Source organism: Condylura cristata, unplaced genomic scaffold (assembly GCF_000260355.1).
Source record: "Condylura cristata isolate star-nosed mole 26May11 unplaced genomic scaffold, ConCri1.0 scaffold00002, whole genome shotgun sequence".
Classification (NCBI taxonomy): Eukaryota; Metazoa; Chordata; class Mammalia; order Eulipotyphla; family Talpidae; genus Condylura; species Condylura cristata.
In genome coordinates this window covers 79,223,446-79,239,258 of record NW_004567103.1, presented here as the reverse complement: position 1 = coordinate 79,239,258, position 15,813 = coordinate 79,223,446, and the positions used below count along the sequence as shown (strand labels likewise).

At 42.6% G+C, this 15,813-nt stretch overlaps 1 protein-coding gene across 2 annotated transcripts in view; it reads left to right on the top strand.

Annotated features, from left to right (window-relative positions):
• The first annotated feature begins 3,313 nt into the window (after nucleotides 1–3,313).
• Nucleotides 3,314–15,813, top strand: part of CCDC93 (coiled-coil domain containing 93) — an 85,484-nt gene continuing 72,984 nt past the window's right edge. For both annotated transcript variants that reach the window (XM_012728032.1, XM_004674710.2), the window contains exons 1-3: nucleotides 3,314–3,492; nucleotides 8,086–8,199; nucleotides 9,600–9,694. In XM_012728032.1, coding sequence (XP_012583486.1) covers nucleotides 3,451–3,492; nucleotides 8,086–8,199; nucleotides 9,600–9,694 — 251 coding nt within the window. In that variant the 5' untranslated portion in view covers nucleotides 3,314–3,450. The remainder of the gene's footprint in view (nucleotides 3,493–8,085; nucleotides 8,200–9,599; nucleotides 9,695–15,813) is intronic.

The following is a 15,813-nucleotide window of genomic DNA, read 5'->3' as shown; positions in this document are numbered from 1 at the left end:
AATTATCTTGAGAAACAGGAACTGTCCTCAGGCACAGAGCAGAGGTGTTCTCAAATTGGCTGCTCATTGCACTTGCCTGTGAAATTTAAAAAACCCACTTGTCCTCCCAAGGAAGAAATATTTAATTATTAAATCACTTTACCAAGAACTTTGGTAAAGTTTGGCTATCATTTCATTTAGGAAATATAGAACACAGCATATATTGTCAAGAATTTTTACTTATTATTATATAGTTGGACCCTTCTTAAATATTTTCCAATGTAACAGAGTTTGATTGTCAAAATTATGAAAGTGGTTGGAATTCTTGTGTTAACTTTCATTTTCTTGGGACAATGCACTGGAAGACGTCATCTATGTGTGTGTGTGTGTGTGTACACGTGTATGTACATAAAGGTGCACTTACGGACTGCACTGTTTCAGCCGCTGTGCCTCCATTTTTACTATAAAAATATGACATGCTAAATATAAGATGTTGCATTATAAAGTTTTACTGTTTGAAAATAGACCAGTACACAATTAAGAATTTCAGGAGGAACTCATTTAACATAGATTCTTAGTTTGTTTATAGGTCTTAAATTTTGTGTGCAACTATAATCCATAACAAAACATAATCATAATGAAGTTACTGTTCTGTTTTATGTAGATATAGAACAATATACTGCAAATGAAAAAGTCAAAATTCAGGCCTCTCTGTGGGCCAATTAAATCAGAATCTCTGGGGATAGAACCCAGGTATTTAGCAGCTTTTAAAATTCTCCAGGCGTTTACAAAGTGCAGTCCGGTTTAAGAAGCACTACCATAGAAATCACTCAGTATGGTTTGTGACTGGGTGGAAGGATGATGAATAAACAAAGGACATTGTGACCAGCATAAATTTGGGACTTTGGTGCCCAGTACTGCCACAAACATGCTGTGTGATCTAAGCCGTGTCACTCTACTTTCCCAAACATTCGTAATTGCACTAGATGCCTACTAAATCCTTTCCTGCCTCAAGACTTCACCATTGCCTTTTTTATTAATAGCAAGAGCTTTCCACAGAGTAGAAGAGCTGGGAGAAGCACAAGGACAACATGAGTGAGGCCTTATCGCAAACATCATCTAGAATAAAGGTGGCCCAGCAGGGAGTTCTTTACTGTCCTTTTTTTTTTTTTAAAGATTTATTTATTTATGTATACAGAAATGGGGCACAGCCCAGAAGTGCAGGGATAGAAAGAGGCTTCACCAGAAACACAGTGGGGAGCAGACCAGGCAAATTGAGAATTGAGGAAGTACACTGCTGAGGGGAGCAGTGGGCAAGACAGGAGAGGTCTGCTGTACCATGTGGATCACCTCTGGGGCTGGGATCAAACTCGCACTGAAGTGGACATGCCTTGGCTTAGCTTAAGCAGTGCAGCACTCCAAGCTGCTGTGCCACCAGGGAGGACCCTCTTTACTATCTTTTTACTCAAGAAAGTATGTATGATGTTCTGAGAATCTCACACTTAGAAAACCAGCATATAGCTTTGTCCTGGATGTGCAGAGCAGGGAAGTATGGCCTTCACTCCAAAAATATTCACTGGGTAGACAAGTGTGTGTGGGTGCTCTAAGTTAGGAAAGAGGGAGAAAGATACCTTTATCTGACAGAATCTTCTCTGACACTGTCTGCTCAAGGTCTTCTCCAAGGCTGTGCAGGGGTTCCTCTATCAAATGTGAGCAGTGTGAACTTCCTTGACTGCTGCCAGAGTGTTTTGCTAGGATCTTTGAAGGGGGGGAAAAAAGCATGATGCCAACCCAACTCTGCTACTATCACTCAATGCAAATAATAAAACAGGACAATTTCTTACTGGGAAAGATAGCTGCTTTATTTAAAACATTGCAAAGGTGTTTACAATAGGGCCTCTCGTGTCCTACCTGAATCCTGTTATTCTTCAGGCCCTATTCCCTAGGCTGCTTTATATACAGCTATTTAGGCTTGCCTACGAGATGAGATTTTGCCTCCTGTCCATGGACATCCACACCTGTCTGTTCACCCAAAAGGGGCTATAAAGTATCACATTCACATTCCCTTGCCCTACACTACCTCAGGAAAGGACAATTTTAGGATTGCAAAAATAACATACTTGCGAAGTTATGAGAGGGCCACCTTAGAAGTTGAACTTCATTGCCTTTACAATGGCTAAGGGCAAGATGTCACAGAACTTGGATAACAGAATATCTGTCTCAATATCTTAACTTGAAAATTCAAACTTCTCAAATTATTAGGGACTAGGGAGAGGTAGAAGTGGTGAGCGGTACACAGTTCTGCATTAATTTGCTAACTTCATTTAAGAAGGTAATGGCTGTTCTTAGAGATGTTCCAATTTGTGTACTCCGGTTCCAGAGAAATCTCTGTTCCATCAGGATAAACTCCAAGAGAACAAGAGGGGCACAGAATAGCTTCAAGAACAATCGTTTATATTAAGTATCTACTTTTTAAGATTCTAGCCATGCAGAGGACACAAACACACACACACTGATCTCAAGTAGCTCAGTGTCACACACCACTCCCCAACACAGGATAGAATCTCTTCTACAGTGAAAGTTTTCAGGAGTCATTTTTTTTTTTTTTTTTTTTTATGAAACTAGTACAAGGCGTGGAAGAGTGGAGGGACTGGGGCTGTGACCAGGGAGACAGTTTTTCGTGTCATCTTCTAAAACAGACGAGGAATGCATCGTGTAAATGTCGTGGCAGCCAAAATGCCTAAACCCATTCCACACTCCCAGAGATAATCTTTCCCCCACAAAGGTAGTTTGAGATGGATGTGAGGGAGGCGGGAGGTAGAGAAGAGGCCAAGGACAATATCCTAATAAGGTTCCTAGGTAGTAAGCTGCACCGGCTTGAGGGCGCCAGCGAGGCACGAGTGTGACTCGTTCGTGTGTGGAGTAGTTCGTCCAAGTGTGCGTTCATTAGAGGACACCCTGATTCTGGGTCCCCAAGCGCGTCGCTCTGGGACTTTGATTCGGGACCCAACCCGCCTCCGAAGTCCGTCTCTGGAGGACGGAACCCACCTGGGGCATCCGATGCCCGTGAACAGCAGAAGCCGGTGCCCGAAGGAAAACTTTTCTCAAGATACAGCAATAGTCCCTTTCATAAAGCATTTCGGAGAAAAATCCAGAGCCCTGGAGGGAAGCTGAGGCAGAACGCCTGGCCCCAGCCGGAGGGAAAGGACCGCCGCTAGTCGGAGCCGGAGCTGAGGGACCTTGACAGGGGCTGGCCCCGCGCAGGCGCAGTTGCAGTCGCGCAGCGCGCTCGCCTTAGCGCGCATGCTCGGCCGGGCCGTGGCGCTCCGGGCTGACTGTGGCGGCGGCGGCGGCTGCAGCGGAGGAAGTTTCTGCTTTGCACTCCACCCCGGTAGCAGCTTCGTGACCGGAGACAGCTTCCTCCGGACGCTCCGAGGGTTCGCTACCGCCGCGAGTCAGTCGGACCCTACTATGGGGTTGCCCAAGGGGCCGGAGGGCCAGGGTCTCCCAGAGGTAAGGACTCCCGGTTCCTGACACGTCGGGGTTCCAGAGAAGGGGCCGAGCCCGCGCGGGCAGCAGGCTAAGGGGGCCTGGGCTCTGTTTGGGGCGTCTAGCCGTCTCTCCCCGGTATGTACCCCCCTGGGAGTTCCATCATTGTCAGCTGCGGGAGGTGGCGGGCTCCCCGGGTGGGCGTGGGCGGGGCTGACTTCAGCCGCTCCCCGTTCCCCTGGGACCGAGGTGGCCTTCCCAGCCCAGTACCTGCCTGAAAGCAGCCCTGGAGCCCTGGAGCCGGGGCTCCACTTTTCCCGCTTTCCTGGGCTTTCCCCGGATCCCCAACGCCTCAATGCTGTCCCCGCGGGCCGAGACTACTGCGCCCCGGAGTCACGAGACGCGCGCTGGGGCGGTCCGGCTCTGGTTGTGCAAAGGGCGATGACCTTGTTGCTCCAGCCGCTGCTGCTTGCGGCCGGTGGGGTCTCTGCGACTAGCCCCGCCCGCCTTGATGTCAATAGGAAACGCTGCCGGACTTTTATCCCCTCCCGGGGCAGGCTGGCAGGAGGAAGTTTGGGAACCAAGCGCGCACGAGGTTGTGTCCAGCCGGGTCAGCGCGCCACGGGGTTCAGGGTGGCACCGCGCCCTCATGGGGCTCTGTGGTGGGCCGGGTGCAGGTACTGAGACCCTGGTGAAACGTGGCTGCTTCCCCAGAAGGTCGTGAGTAGCTTCCTTTTAGAGGTGTTTAGGATATCTCCCACTCGGTGGTGGGAGAGGACAGTCAATGGTTTCTGTATTTCCATATTGGCTCTGAATGAAGGAAACTGCAGTTCCTTTGGCTAGTTGGTTTGTGTGTCGTCTTGTGCAATTGATTTACTCAAAAGCTAGTTAAGTTTACTAGACTCTTGAAAGAAATTGAATCTATGCTGTACCCCTGTCCCTCTGAAGGTTCTGAACTAGGCATTTGGTAAACTGTTCCTTGACATGGTCAGTGGTCCTCACATTTAGCTGCCTGTACTAGTCTTGCTTCACCCCTAAGCCCACAGTTCTTTCATCCCACAAATAGCCACTAATTGTGGAATCATTCAATGAATAAAAGCTGGTATCTAGTCCTAGCAGGGCAGAGAGCCTATTGATATGTGCTCCTAGAATTCAAGATCATTCTGTCATCTTAAGAAAAACCTAGCAAATACAATCTCAGAACCCTTGTTTTAGGCAAAACCCTACTGGGGTGGGGGGGGGGAGGTGGGAAAGGGGTGAAAGAGTTGCTCTGATGGAACTCAGGAATTGGGAAGAATAGGATATGTATGTGCTGTGATACTTGATTTGATAATTCTTTTTTGCCACTCCTTTATTCTAGGCTTTATTCTTTATTCCGGCCTTTGCTGTAGGCTTCTGTCTAGTCTCTTGGGTTCTACCTGAAATTCCTGCTATTTGGTGCCCCATAGTATGACCAGTAGGAGTTTTTCTAAAATACAAAGCAACTTTCTCCTTGTATTCTTTGTTAACTCTTTCTGACTGATAGGAGCTCTTGGTTTTGGAGGCAGACAGGTTGAATATAAACAAATTGTTATCATTCATTTCACAGAACAGTTTATATGAGTATGGTTAATCTGTGTCATTACTAAGTTATTGATGGTTAATTCATTAAAATAAGTTGTTTTTACCCTTTATTGTGTGGGCTGAATAGAAAAATGGGTAACTTGGCCTTGCTTTCTTGCTGAAGTAATTTTAGGGCAATTGAAGAATTAACACACCTGGTTTAAAAGCCTACAGTAATCTTTATTAGAATTTTATCAGGTTTTTTTTTTAAAGATTTATTTATTTATGCATACAGAGCTGGGATACAGGCCAGGGGTGCAGGCATAGGTGGGAGGATTCACCAGAGACAGAGTGGGGAGCAGAACAGGCCAACTGGTGAAGCACACTGCTGAGGGGAACAGTGGGCAGGTCAGGAGAGGTCTTCTGTGCCATGTGTATCACCTCTTGGGCAGGGATCAAACTCATGCTGAAGTGGCTTTAGCTTCTTAGTGCTGTGCTTTAACCCGCTGCACCACCAGGGAGGGCCCTTTATCAGTGGTTGATGTGTTAGTCATCCTGGTAGCTTTTTATGGCTTCAAGAGAGTAGTCTTCTATTCCCGTTTCCATTTGTTTCTGTGTTAATCTTTGAAGTTAATTTACAGTCTTATTAATACTCTTAAGTTGGTATGCTTTGCCAAAGTTATTTCACAGGTTCTTTTACAAACATACACTTTTGTACTTGGGGGTGAGTAGAAAGAAGCATGGGTCATGTTTCTTCCCTAGGGTTATTAATGGGTGCCCGTTGGGTACAAATTGAGACAAGTATGATCATTCTGTAAAGTATTATCATCTCAGAGGTGTTTACATATCAATGATGGTCAAACAAATGAAGGTTTCCTGTTTCACAGCCCAGGAGTTTTACAAAAATACTTGTATCATTCCATTCTCTTCTCTATCTTTGCACATCTTACTGCTCTTTGCTTTTTCTTTTTGTCTCTCTACTTACAGATATTTCTGAACCATCCCATATTTTTCACAAAGAAGTTGTAAATAATTAATATTACTTTATTTTTTGCATGCTCACTAGAATTTGTGAATGCTAACCTTCACGGTATTTGATAGACTGAACCAGTGTCATTCAAGAGAGAAGTGAAATAAGCAGTAGCTCAAATTTGTTACCTCCATCATCCTTTATTGCAAGCAGTTAGTCACTTTAATTGTTTTTTGTTCAACTATGTTAATATCTATGCTTGTTCTCTTGTCAGTTTGTACTTCATAATAAACTTAAACTTTCATTATCAGCTTTATGACTATGAAAACATATTCTTAATCCATGACTGACTTAGCGCACACATTTTATGTAATGATGGTGCATATCATTCCATATTTAATGTGTGACTTTTGAGCCTAGTGCTGTTCAGAACAGAGGAATAAACATAGATGAATAATAAATGAGTCCTCTCCTGAACCAGTTAATAGTTCACTTGGAAAGACAAATATGTATGTTAACTTGAGACATGTTGCTCAGAAAGTTTGAATTGTGAATGCTATGGATGGAAAATAGAACTGCAGAGGAATAACAAAGTCAGCCTGTATTTGTCAGGGTTGGCATTGTATAGGAGCTAGAATATAAAGATGGCTTCTGGGTGGCTAGAGAATATTGGGAAGAGGAGGTGGCCTGAACAGTGAAGAAACGGGATCAAGTAGTATTTTTCTAGGTTGACCATAGCCATATCTGGATTTGGTGGTAGTGGGGGGAGGGGGTGATGGCCGGCATGGAAGTTAAGGACGAAGTGCAGCAGGTTGAAGCACAACACTAAGAAGCTAAAGCCACTTCAGCAAGAGTTCGATACCCACCACCCTGGAGGTGATCCACATCGCGCATCAGACCTCTCCTGGCCCGCCCACTGCTCCCCTCAGCAGTGTACTTCATTCATCATTTGGCCTGTTCTGCTCCCTACTCTGTCTCTGGTGAATCCTCTCACCGCCCCTGCACCTCTGGCCTGTACCCCAGTTCTATATGCATAAATAAATCTTTCAAAAAAGAAAGACAAGTTGTAGGCAAAGATTCGAAGCCAAACTGAAAAGTATGGAGTTTATCTTATATTATAATGGTTCCTTATGATAAGGACTAGGTTGTGAATTAAAGAGGGATAGCATGAAAGCTATGATGTAAGAAGTAATGAGCAAAACAAATTAACAGGGTAGAAAAATTGAGAGGTAATTGCAGGAGTCCTGCAATGAAGTATAAGTAAAAGAGAAAGGAGCATAAATGTGAGATGCAGAGAAATGGAATATTCAGCAGGCATTGTTGAGAAAGGTAGTATTAGAGGTGCACAAGAATTTGAACCAGGATACATTGATAGTATTTTATAGAGCCAGGTAGTTTTTGATTTTCTGCAGGAATCAAAGAAGAGAGCATAATTCATAAAAGTAATTGGAGTCAAAAGTACTAGAATATTTAGACAAATTTAAGCTGTAAATATGCCTAGAAATGAAAGTGGGTTATAATTTAACACTTTTAAATTAAATCCCTATATAATTATATTTATTAAATTTATTTTATTAAGATAATCCTGTTAGGTAATTGCCCATTAGTTTATATGGGTTGAGAGTCTTCTTTGTATTTACTTCAGAAATCAAAAAAAGGAGTGCAGATGAGGCTACTTCTTTGAAGTCCCTTTTTGTTCTTGCTCTTTTTGTTAGTGACTTCTGGGGCCAACATGAATATAAAATTGAAAACAAAAAAACCCTAACTCATTCTTACCTGTATGTAAGGAGTTTACAATCTAATTGAGAAGCTTGTCAGGTAGACTGTATATATTAGCAAGCAGGGAGGTAATATGCAATAATCTTCCTTTCTCTGGATTCTTTCAGCATCTGATGAATAGTTTATACTGTGGCGATTAACAACTGGTTGAAGATTAGGGACCCAGTTCTTTTTGGCTCTGCAGTACTATGTTCCCACATTCCAGCATGAATGCAGTGATTGTGTCATCTGACCCTTGGCAGTGAGATTGTAGTATCAGGGAATATACCTGGTGTTCTTTAATTCAAGGCAGCTTTTATCAACTTAACTTTTACCTTTTCTCTTAGGTAGAAACAAGAGAAGATGAAGAACAAAATGTCAAGTTAACAGAAATTCTGGAGCTTTTGGTGGCTGCTGGGTATTTCAGGGCAAGAATTAAAGGCTTGTCACCTTTTGACAAGGTAAGAGGAAATCTTTCTTAGCATTAGGCTATTCTTTGTCAGGGTGGCATGGTAAACCATGGAGGGAGGCGGAGATTGTGTTTTACTTTCTCTATGTCCACATTTCCATTCTCTCCAATTCAGGTTCATTATGGAAGTGTTCAGACTTTCTATTAAAAGAAAATATTATCAGTAGATATGCTTTGACTTGCTTCACCATGCATGAAGCTTTGAGAAATGAGAGAAGAAAAAAAAATTTATTTTCAAGGAATGTCCAGGAGATAAAGCTTCTGCAATATGAAATAATATGAGTTAATAAGCAGTCCCCCATTAGTGTGCCTGATATTCTCTGGATGGTAAATACTAAGTTTGGAGGAGGGATAATTCAATATGGAATGAAGTCTTTTCATTCAGTAGAATGTTAAGCAATTATTGTGCATAAGACATAATAATAGGAGTTGAAAGCACAAAGACCTTGTACTCTTAAGAAACCAGTGTCTTCACAGTGGGAGAGACACAAACCTACATGTATAGAATAAGTGGTTTGATGCAGTTAAGTTCATCAGTGAACTGTGCACAGATTTGAAGCATCTTGATCAGACAAGACAGGCCAGAAACTCTTCCTGGTAGAAGGAAAGTTTGAGTATGCCATTGTGCAGCAATGCACGGTTGGCCACATAATAGAATCATTGTGGGCCATTTTATAATACAGATGTATAGGCTTTACCCATTGAAATTCTGGTTACTTGTGCCTGGGTTGGGGACTGAAATTTGTTTTACCAGCCCTCTCACTTGAGTCTACAACAAAGCCAGAGATAAGAGTTGCTGTGTTTTTGTTGATGCTTTTGTTTTTCTGGTTTTCAAGCTTTGTCTGAAAGGTTTTTGATTCCAAATGGATTTGTAACCTTATTGTCAGTTGCATCGCAGAGAAATCTTGTGAGAAATGTAGAACAGGGATTCATCTCTCCTGTAGGTAGATTGAAAAACAGTAAAATGTGTGGAAATTAAGTCATGAGACACGGTCTTGGCTATTCACGTGCTTAGTCCGTAAAACATTTAATTCTTCTGGAATCTGGCACTTGTCTGAAACTGGGTTAAGACTTCTCTTGATTGAGAATTAATATCTGTGTCCCCTTTACTATATAGAAGATCTACGTATAGTAGATCCATGTAGTAATAAAAGTCAGTCACATAGCCACATTTCCAGCACTTGTAACCACATGTGCCTTGTAGCCACTGGGCAGAGCAGAAAGTTGCACTTGACACTGTTGTTTTAGATGGCCGAGAGCTGCTGGAATCAGAATGTACATACGCTTTTTTTGTGTTTACTGGTTCTGGGACAACTAGTTATAGTTTATCAGTCTTCTTACCCTCACCCCAAACTGGAAAGAGAAAATAAATGTTTTCTTTGTGTTTTGCAGGTTGTGGGAGGAATGACTTGGTGCATTACCACTTGCAACTTTGACATAGATGTTGATTTGCTCTTTCAAGAAAACTCTACAATAGGTCAAAAAATGTAAGTGAAAAAGTCTAAAGGGCTAACTTTTGAGTCCCTACTGTGCCAAAGGTTATGCTAGATGCTTTACATATTTCATTTGGTAATTTTTTATATTTTAATTTTCATTACAATGGGTATTTTCCCACCTTTACGAACTATGAAACTGAGACCGAAAGGAGCCAATGTCATACAATTAGCATATGTGACATGTAAAAGTCAGGTTATTTTTAATACTTTTTCTTGATCAAACTTTCAATTGACTTTTTAGTGTATTTTATTCCAAAGCTAATTTGAAGGGTAAGGAAAGGACACTCTCCCTCCTCGCTACCCCTGGTAAAGCAGAGCCTCACCTTGCCTGCCGTTAGGAGAAGGCAGCGTGGACTCCTGCTGGAGTTTCCTGCTGAGGTCATGTCACCCTGCCTGGTCTTCCATAATCCAAGGGCTTGGTGAGCTCATTAGGCTGTTTGGGATCCCAGGTCTGCCCCACTCTGGTAGTAGACAGCTGTGTGACCGTGGGCAAACCCCTGATCCTTTATTTGTAAGTAAGAGAATTTATAATTTCAGATTTTATGCTCTGTCATCACTTTATTTTCTGAAGCCTTTTCCTCCCCTCATGAAAGAAAATACTTCTGAAAGGAATAAAGGTGATTTACAAATAAATGCAGGAAGCAGTAACAATGGAAAGGTGAAGAAGCAAAAGCAAAGCAAGGGTAAAGGAAAAAAAGAGAGACAAAGGTAGAGCTGGAGATAAAACTATCACATTTTTTATTTACCATAAAATGCCTTTATTAAGGGCAGGCCCTAGATTTGGCTCTAATCTTCTGGCAGCCAGCAAAAAGAGAAAAGCAAGACAAATTGCCCAATTGATGGTTTATATAGGATAAGAAAAAGGGTTCCATCAGAATTGCAGGAGCTCTGAGAATATGAAAACTAAAAGACTTCACTTTACTCTTCATTAGAGTACACACTTACCACAGTGACATTACGCTCATGGATGCCCAGGCACAAATGAAGGGGCTCTACATCTTCACATTTGTCATTCCAAGCCTAATGTCATTCCAAGCATCTGGAGACTGGTGGTGAGAAACCCCTCGTAGGAGGAAGTTTGATGAAGTCCAGGTGGGGGCTCTGCTCAGTGCTGGGCAGGCTAAACCACAGGTAGATTTTTATTGTTACTGAGTTTTTGTTGTTGTATAGGTGTTGCAACCATCAAGTTAAAAAAAATTTCAAATACCACCAGAGGGAACAAGACACACAGCTCATGTCCTTCCCCCTCACCATTCTATACTCCATTTTTATTCCCTGGAGAGAAGCATCTTTAGATTTTCATTTCTTAGTGTGCTCACTTACATCTCCAACCATATGTATATTCTCATTCAAGTCTGACGTGAGGAAGAAATTAACTCCCCTATGCTAGTTACTATACTCCCTTTTCTTCCAGTCTTTTAATTATTGTTTTTCTATGATTGTTTATATAATTTTAATCTGCTCCAAGCTTCTACTTCTTGATCCATTAATATGAGATAGTTTCTTCTAGTTCCATACTACATAGTGAAGAGCTTTTAGTGTTAGCTTTCTTTCTCCCTTTTGATCGCCAGCTACCATCATAATATTTCTTTTGTAATGGTCAGTGTATAATATTTATATCTGTTCTATAATAGCAGTTAAATTGCCCATACTTTATTTAGGGTAGATTTAAAACAGGTCTGTAAATTATGGTTAAAAACTAAGAATTGTTAAGACACAGCACTGAGAATCTAAAGCCACTTCCCCATGAGTTCGATTCCCGCCTGCCCCGGAGGTGACCACATGGCATGGCAGACCTCTCCTGACCTGCCCGCTGCTGCCCTCAGCAGTGTACTTCGTTGATCTGCCTGTTCTGTTCCCCACTCTGTCTGTGGTGAAGCCTCTCACCGCCCCTGAGCCTCTGGCCTGTACCCCAGTTTTGTATGCACAAATAAATAAATCTTAAATAAAAAAAAAAAAAAACAACTAAGAATTGTGAAGGGGGTCCGAGAAATGGACGTATAATGATGTGGACAGTAATGCTGTGGTTTACAAGAAACTTTGAAATATCACAATCTGATGGAACCTCTTCACTACAGAGTCAGTCACAGCTCTGTGTACTTTGGATACATTAATGAAAACTGTCCTGTCCTTAGGAGCTTATATTCCAGGGAGAGACAAACCTTAAACAGCTAATTTAACAAATAAATAAATAAAAATAGAAGACTAGTATGTTATGGGGAAGCTTAAAGCTGGGGAAGGGCATGAGGAGGGATGAAAGATAAGTGGCAATTGTAGTTTTAAGTCAGTGCAGGCCTCATTGAGAAGGTGATAAGTGAGCCAAGAGTGGACGGAAAAGGGTCGCAGGCATAGGGAACTATCAGTGAAAGGGCCCCCCAAATGAAGCTTGCCTGGACTGGAATGAAGAGGGAAGTACATAGAAGTCTCTGGGGCCAGACCAGGCAAGGTCTTGTTGGTCAGAAAAGGAAATTGAGCTTATGCGAGCAAGATGGGAATCCTTGCAGTATATTAAGCCGAGGAGGAGCATAATATTGGATTGTCAGAAAAGTTGTGACATTTTTTTCTATGCATGACTTTTCTGACAACCTAGTATTTACTTTGCTTTAGAAGGAACCCACAGATTGCTGAATTAGGAGGGTGATGAGGGAAGCAGGCTGATCCTAGCATATTATAATCCTCATAGGAGATTTTGGCAGTGGGCTAATAATAGTTATGGATTCTGGATCTATTTGAAGGTAAAGCCAACAGAATTTCCTTTGGGTTTTCCTTAATTTGGGGTGTAAGAGGAGAGTCAAGGATAATTTCAAGATGTTTGAACCCCCTCACCCCCAAGAAATGGAGGTAGTCTCTTGTGAGTCATTGACAATCAGATTTTGTGTGTGTTAGTATTTTTAATTTTTTAAAAGATTTATTAATGGGCCCTCCCTGGTGGCACAATGGGTTAAAGCGCAGCACCATCTCACCTCAGCCACTTCACCATGAGTTCAATCCCTCACTGGGGAGGTGACTCACATGGCACAGCAGACCTCTCCTGACCAGTCCACTGCTCCCCTCAGCAATGTACTTCATTGATCTGCCTGTCTGCTCCCTGCTTTGCCTCTAGTAAATCCTCTCACCACTCCTGCACCTCTGGCTATACCCCAGTTCTGCATGCATAAATAAATATAATCTTTAAAAAGGTGCAGGAGCAGTGAGAAGATTCACCAGATACAGAGTGGAGAGCAGAACAGGCAGCTTGACAAAGTACACTGCTGAGGGGAGCATTTGAGACAGGAGAGGTGTGCTGCGCCATGTGGATCACCTCTGGGTTTGCATCTCCAGGAAGGGCCCAGATTTTGTATTTAGATATCATTTCTTTCTTGAGTTTCTGATTGCTCTTTTCTTCTTGTTAACAAAGAAGTGCATTGCTCTACCTATAGCTAAGATCAGCCAGCTTCTTAATAATTTAATTTATGTAGCATGAATTTATGATCTTCTTGAGGACACTCATTTGAAGTATCTTTTTGTTACACTTTGAGCTGATTGCTTATTATCCCTGATGCACATCTATTTCTGAGCTAATCATATTACTTCTTAGATTCTGTTTATCTTTCTTTTGAAAATCCTTTTGCCTTTTATAATGTTCTTAGCTCCGTTTTCACCTTGGTGTCTTTGAAGGTTACAATACATTCCCATCAGCAATAGTCCTATTCTTAGAATAGAATATTGGAGCATAGAGTTTTTTACATGGGTTCTTAATCTCTTATCTATATTTCTGAAAGGTAAAAAACACCAAAACCTTTTTTTTCTAAACATGGATACAAAACTTAGCTGGAAGCAAACTTGTCCTGAACTGATTTAGGACTATTCATAGCCTATATTGATCCCACTTGCCTGCAGTTTTGCTGCAGAAATACTAATTTCTTTGATTACAGGGTGATGCTCTTAAGTTTCATCAAGATCCTGCATAACACATAGAATCCCATCTGACCCTAAGGGGTTTTGATACAGGTTTAAGGATCTGTTATATTCTCAAGTATTTGATGTATAGCTTCTAAGTGAACTATAATTGTGGGCAAAGCTGGGGACAGGGGTTTCCTGACTAAAGGCCCATCAGACTCAGCAGTGTAGTTAGGTCTTTATTATCTGAGAAGAAATGCCATAGCCAGAGAGCACTGAGCTATCCGAAATACTTTGGTTGGTTTTGGAATGTGTTCTGTGTTTGGAGTCCCTCCCTGCAATTTAGACTAATGCTGCCTTACATTGTGGGGCACCTTAGTGTATCCCTGTTGGTATAATGAGTAGCCAGGCAGAGCTGTCTGAGCAATGCATTTGCCTTTTGAGGGCATAATTTTCTTTTAGACTGTTTTCTTGACCCTTCCTGATCCTTCTTTCTTGAGGCCTTCATCTGCTTCTGCCATTCATCCCTAGCCTATCTGAAAGCCCCCTTACCAAAAAAAAAAAAAGCCCCATTACCATAGGGCCCTATGTTCAGAGGTCCATAAATAAGATTTTAGCCTTATATCTGAATTTAAATATCTTTCTTGTATAGACATAGAACACTTACACATGTATTTTATTTTAAAGATTTATTTATGCATACAAGAGCTGGGGTACAGGCCAGCAATACGGGAAGGTGAGAGGATTTGCCAGAGACTGAGTAGGAAGCAGAACAGACAGATTGACTGAAATACACTGCTGAGGGGAACAGCAAACGAGGCAGGAGAGGTCTGCTACACCATGTGGGTTAGCTCCCTGGCCAGGGATTGAACTCTGTGCTGCAGTGGCTGTGGATCACTTCATAGTGCTGCGCTTTAACTCCTTGCACCACCAGGAATGGCCCTGCACAAGTATTTTATTAGTTAACTTTCACAACAACCTTTGAACAGACAGGTCAGTGATTACCCATCATTTTATGACGGAAGTATTAGACCAGAGGGAACCGAGTGACTTGCGAAAATTCCCAGAGTGGTTGACAGAGCTGGAATTTGGACACTGGTTCAATTCACCCTTTCTCTGCAGTTGCAGAGAAAAACTCTTAAAACTAAAGGAGTCAATCACTTTGCTGTTGTGAGTGGGCATGTTATACTCTTAGACCAGGAGACCTGCCTACAGAGACTTCTGTAGTGGTTACTTTCCCTGATTTTCAGAAAGTCAGAGGATCCTCCCTGAGCTGGAGGGAGAAGCCAAATGGAGACTGCTAGATTTCTGCAAGAAGTCATCTTGAATTTTCCTGGCACCCAGCCTGCCAGTGTTCCCTCCACTTCCGTACTCCGTGGCAATGTAAAGGCCTTCAGCTGTTTCCAACTGCTGCTGAGACTCTAGATTTTAGCAGTAATCTCTGGAAGGTGGGCTTACGAGGATTGTAAACTCTGCGGTGACCCTCAACAGCCTTCCCTCAGGATCTTTGTGAACTGGGATAGAAGGCCATTTCTGAGTAGTGAGTAACCCAGAAGAACCCTATCTCAGGATACAGTATTAGGGTATCAGCCTCTTATTTTGGAGCTGGTGAATGGTTCTAGACACTTAGTAACTCTATGTAGACCCATAGATCTGCATCCACTAGAGGGAGCTTTTCTCCCACGAAACCAAAAAGTAACTGAGGAATTGGGGCCCCAAATGTATGAATAGTAAGACCTGCACTGAGCACGAGTGCAGACCCAGGGTTAGTGAGCATCTTCATTGTTAAGCTTGGAGTGAGGGCCCATCTTTTCCCCCTCATAAGTTTCAGATAAGAAACAGGGCATGTGAATCTGATGAAGATCAAAATAAGAAACTTATCAGAGAGAAAGCCTTAAATATGTTGCACGGTGGGTTGGCTAGTACTTCTTTACCAAACTGTCCCATTCCAGCCCCAGAAAGAGGTGGACAACCTCTGGTTCCCCTCACCCCCACACAGTGCCAGGCCAGACATCTCATGGCAAAAGAGATGCACATATCCCAAAGGCAGACACTCAGAATGGAGGGACTGCAGAGCAGCTTCAAATCACATGACAGTTGGCCCTCCCTGGTGGCGCAGCCGGTTAAAGCACTGCACTGAGAAACTAAAGCCACTTCCGCATGAGTTCGATTCCCGCCTACCCCAGAGGTGACCACATGGCGTGGCAGACCTCTCCTGACCCGCCCGCTGC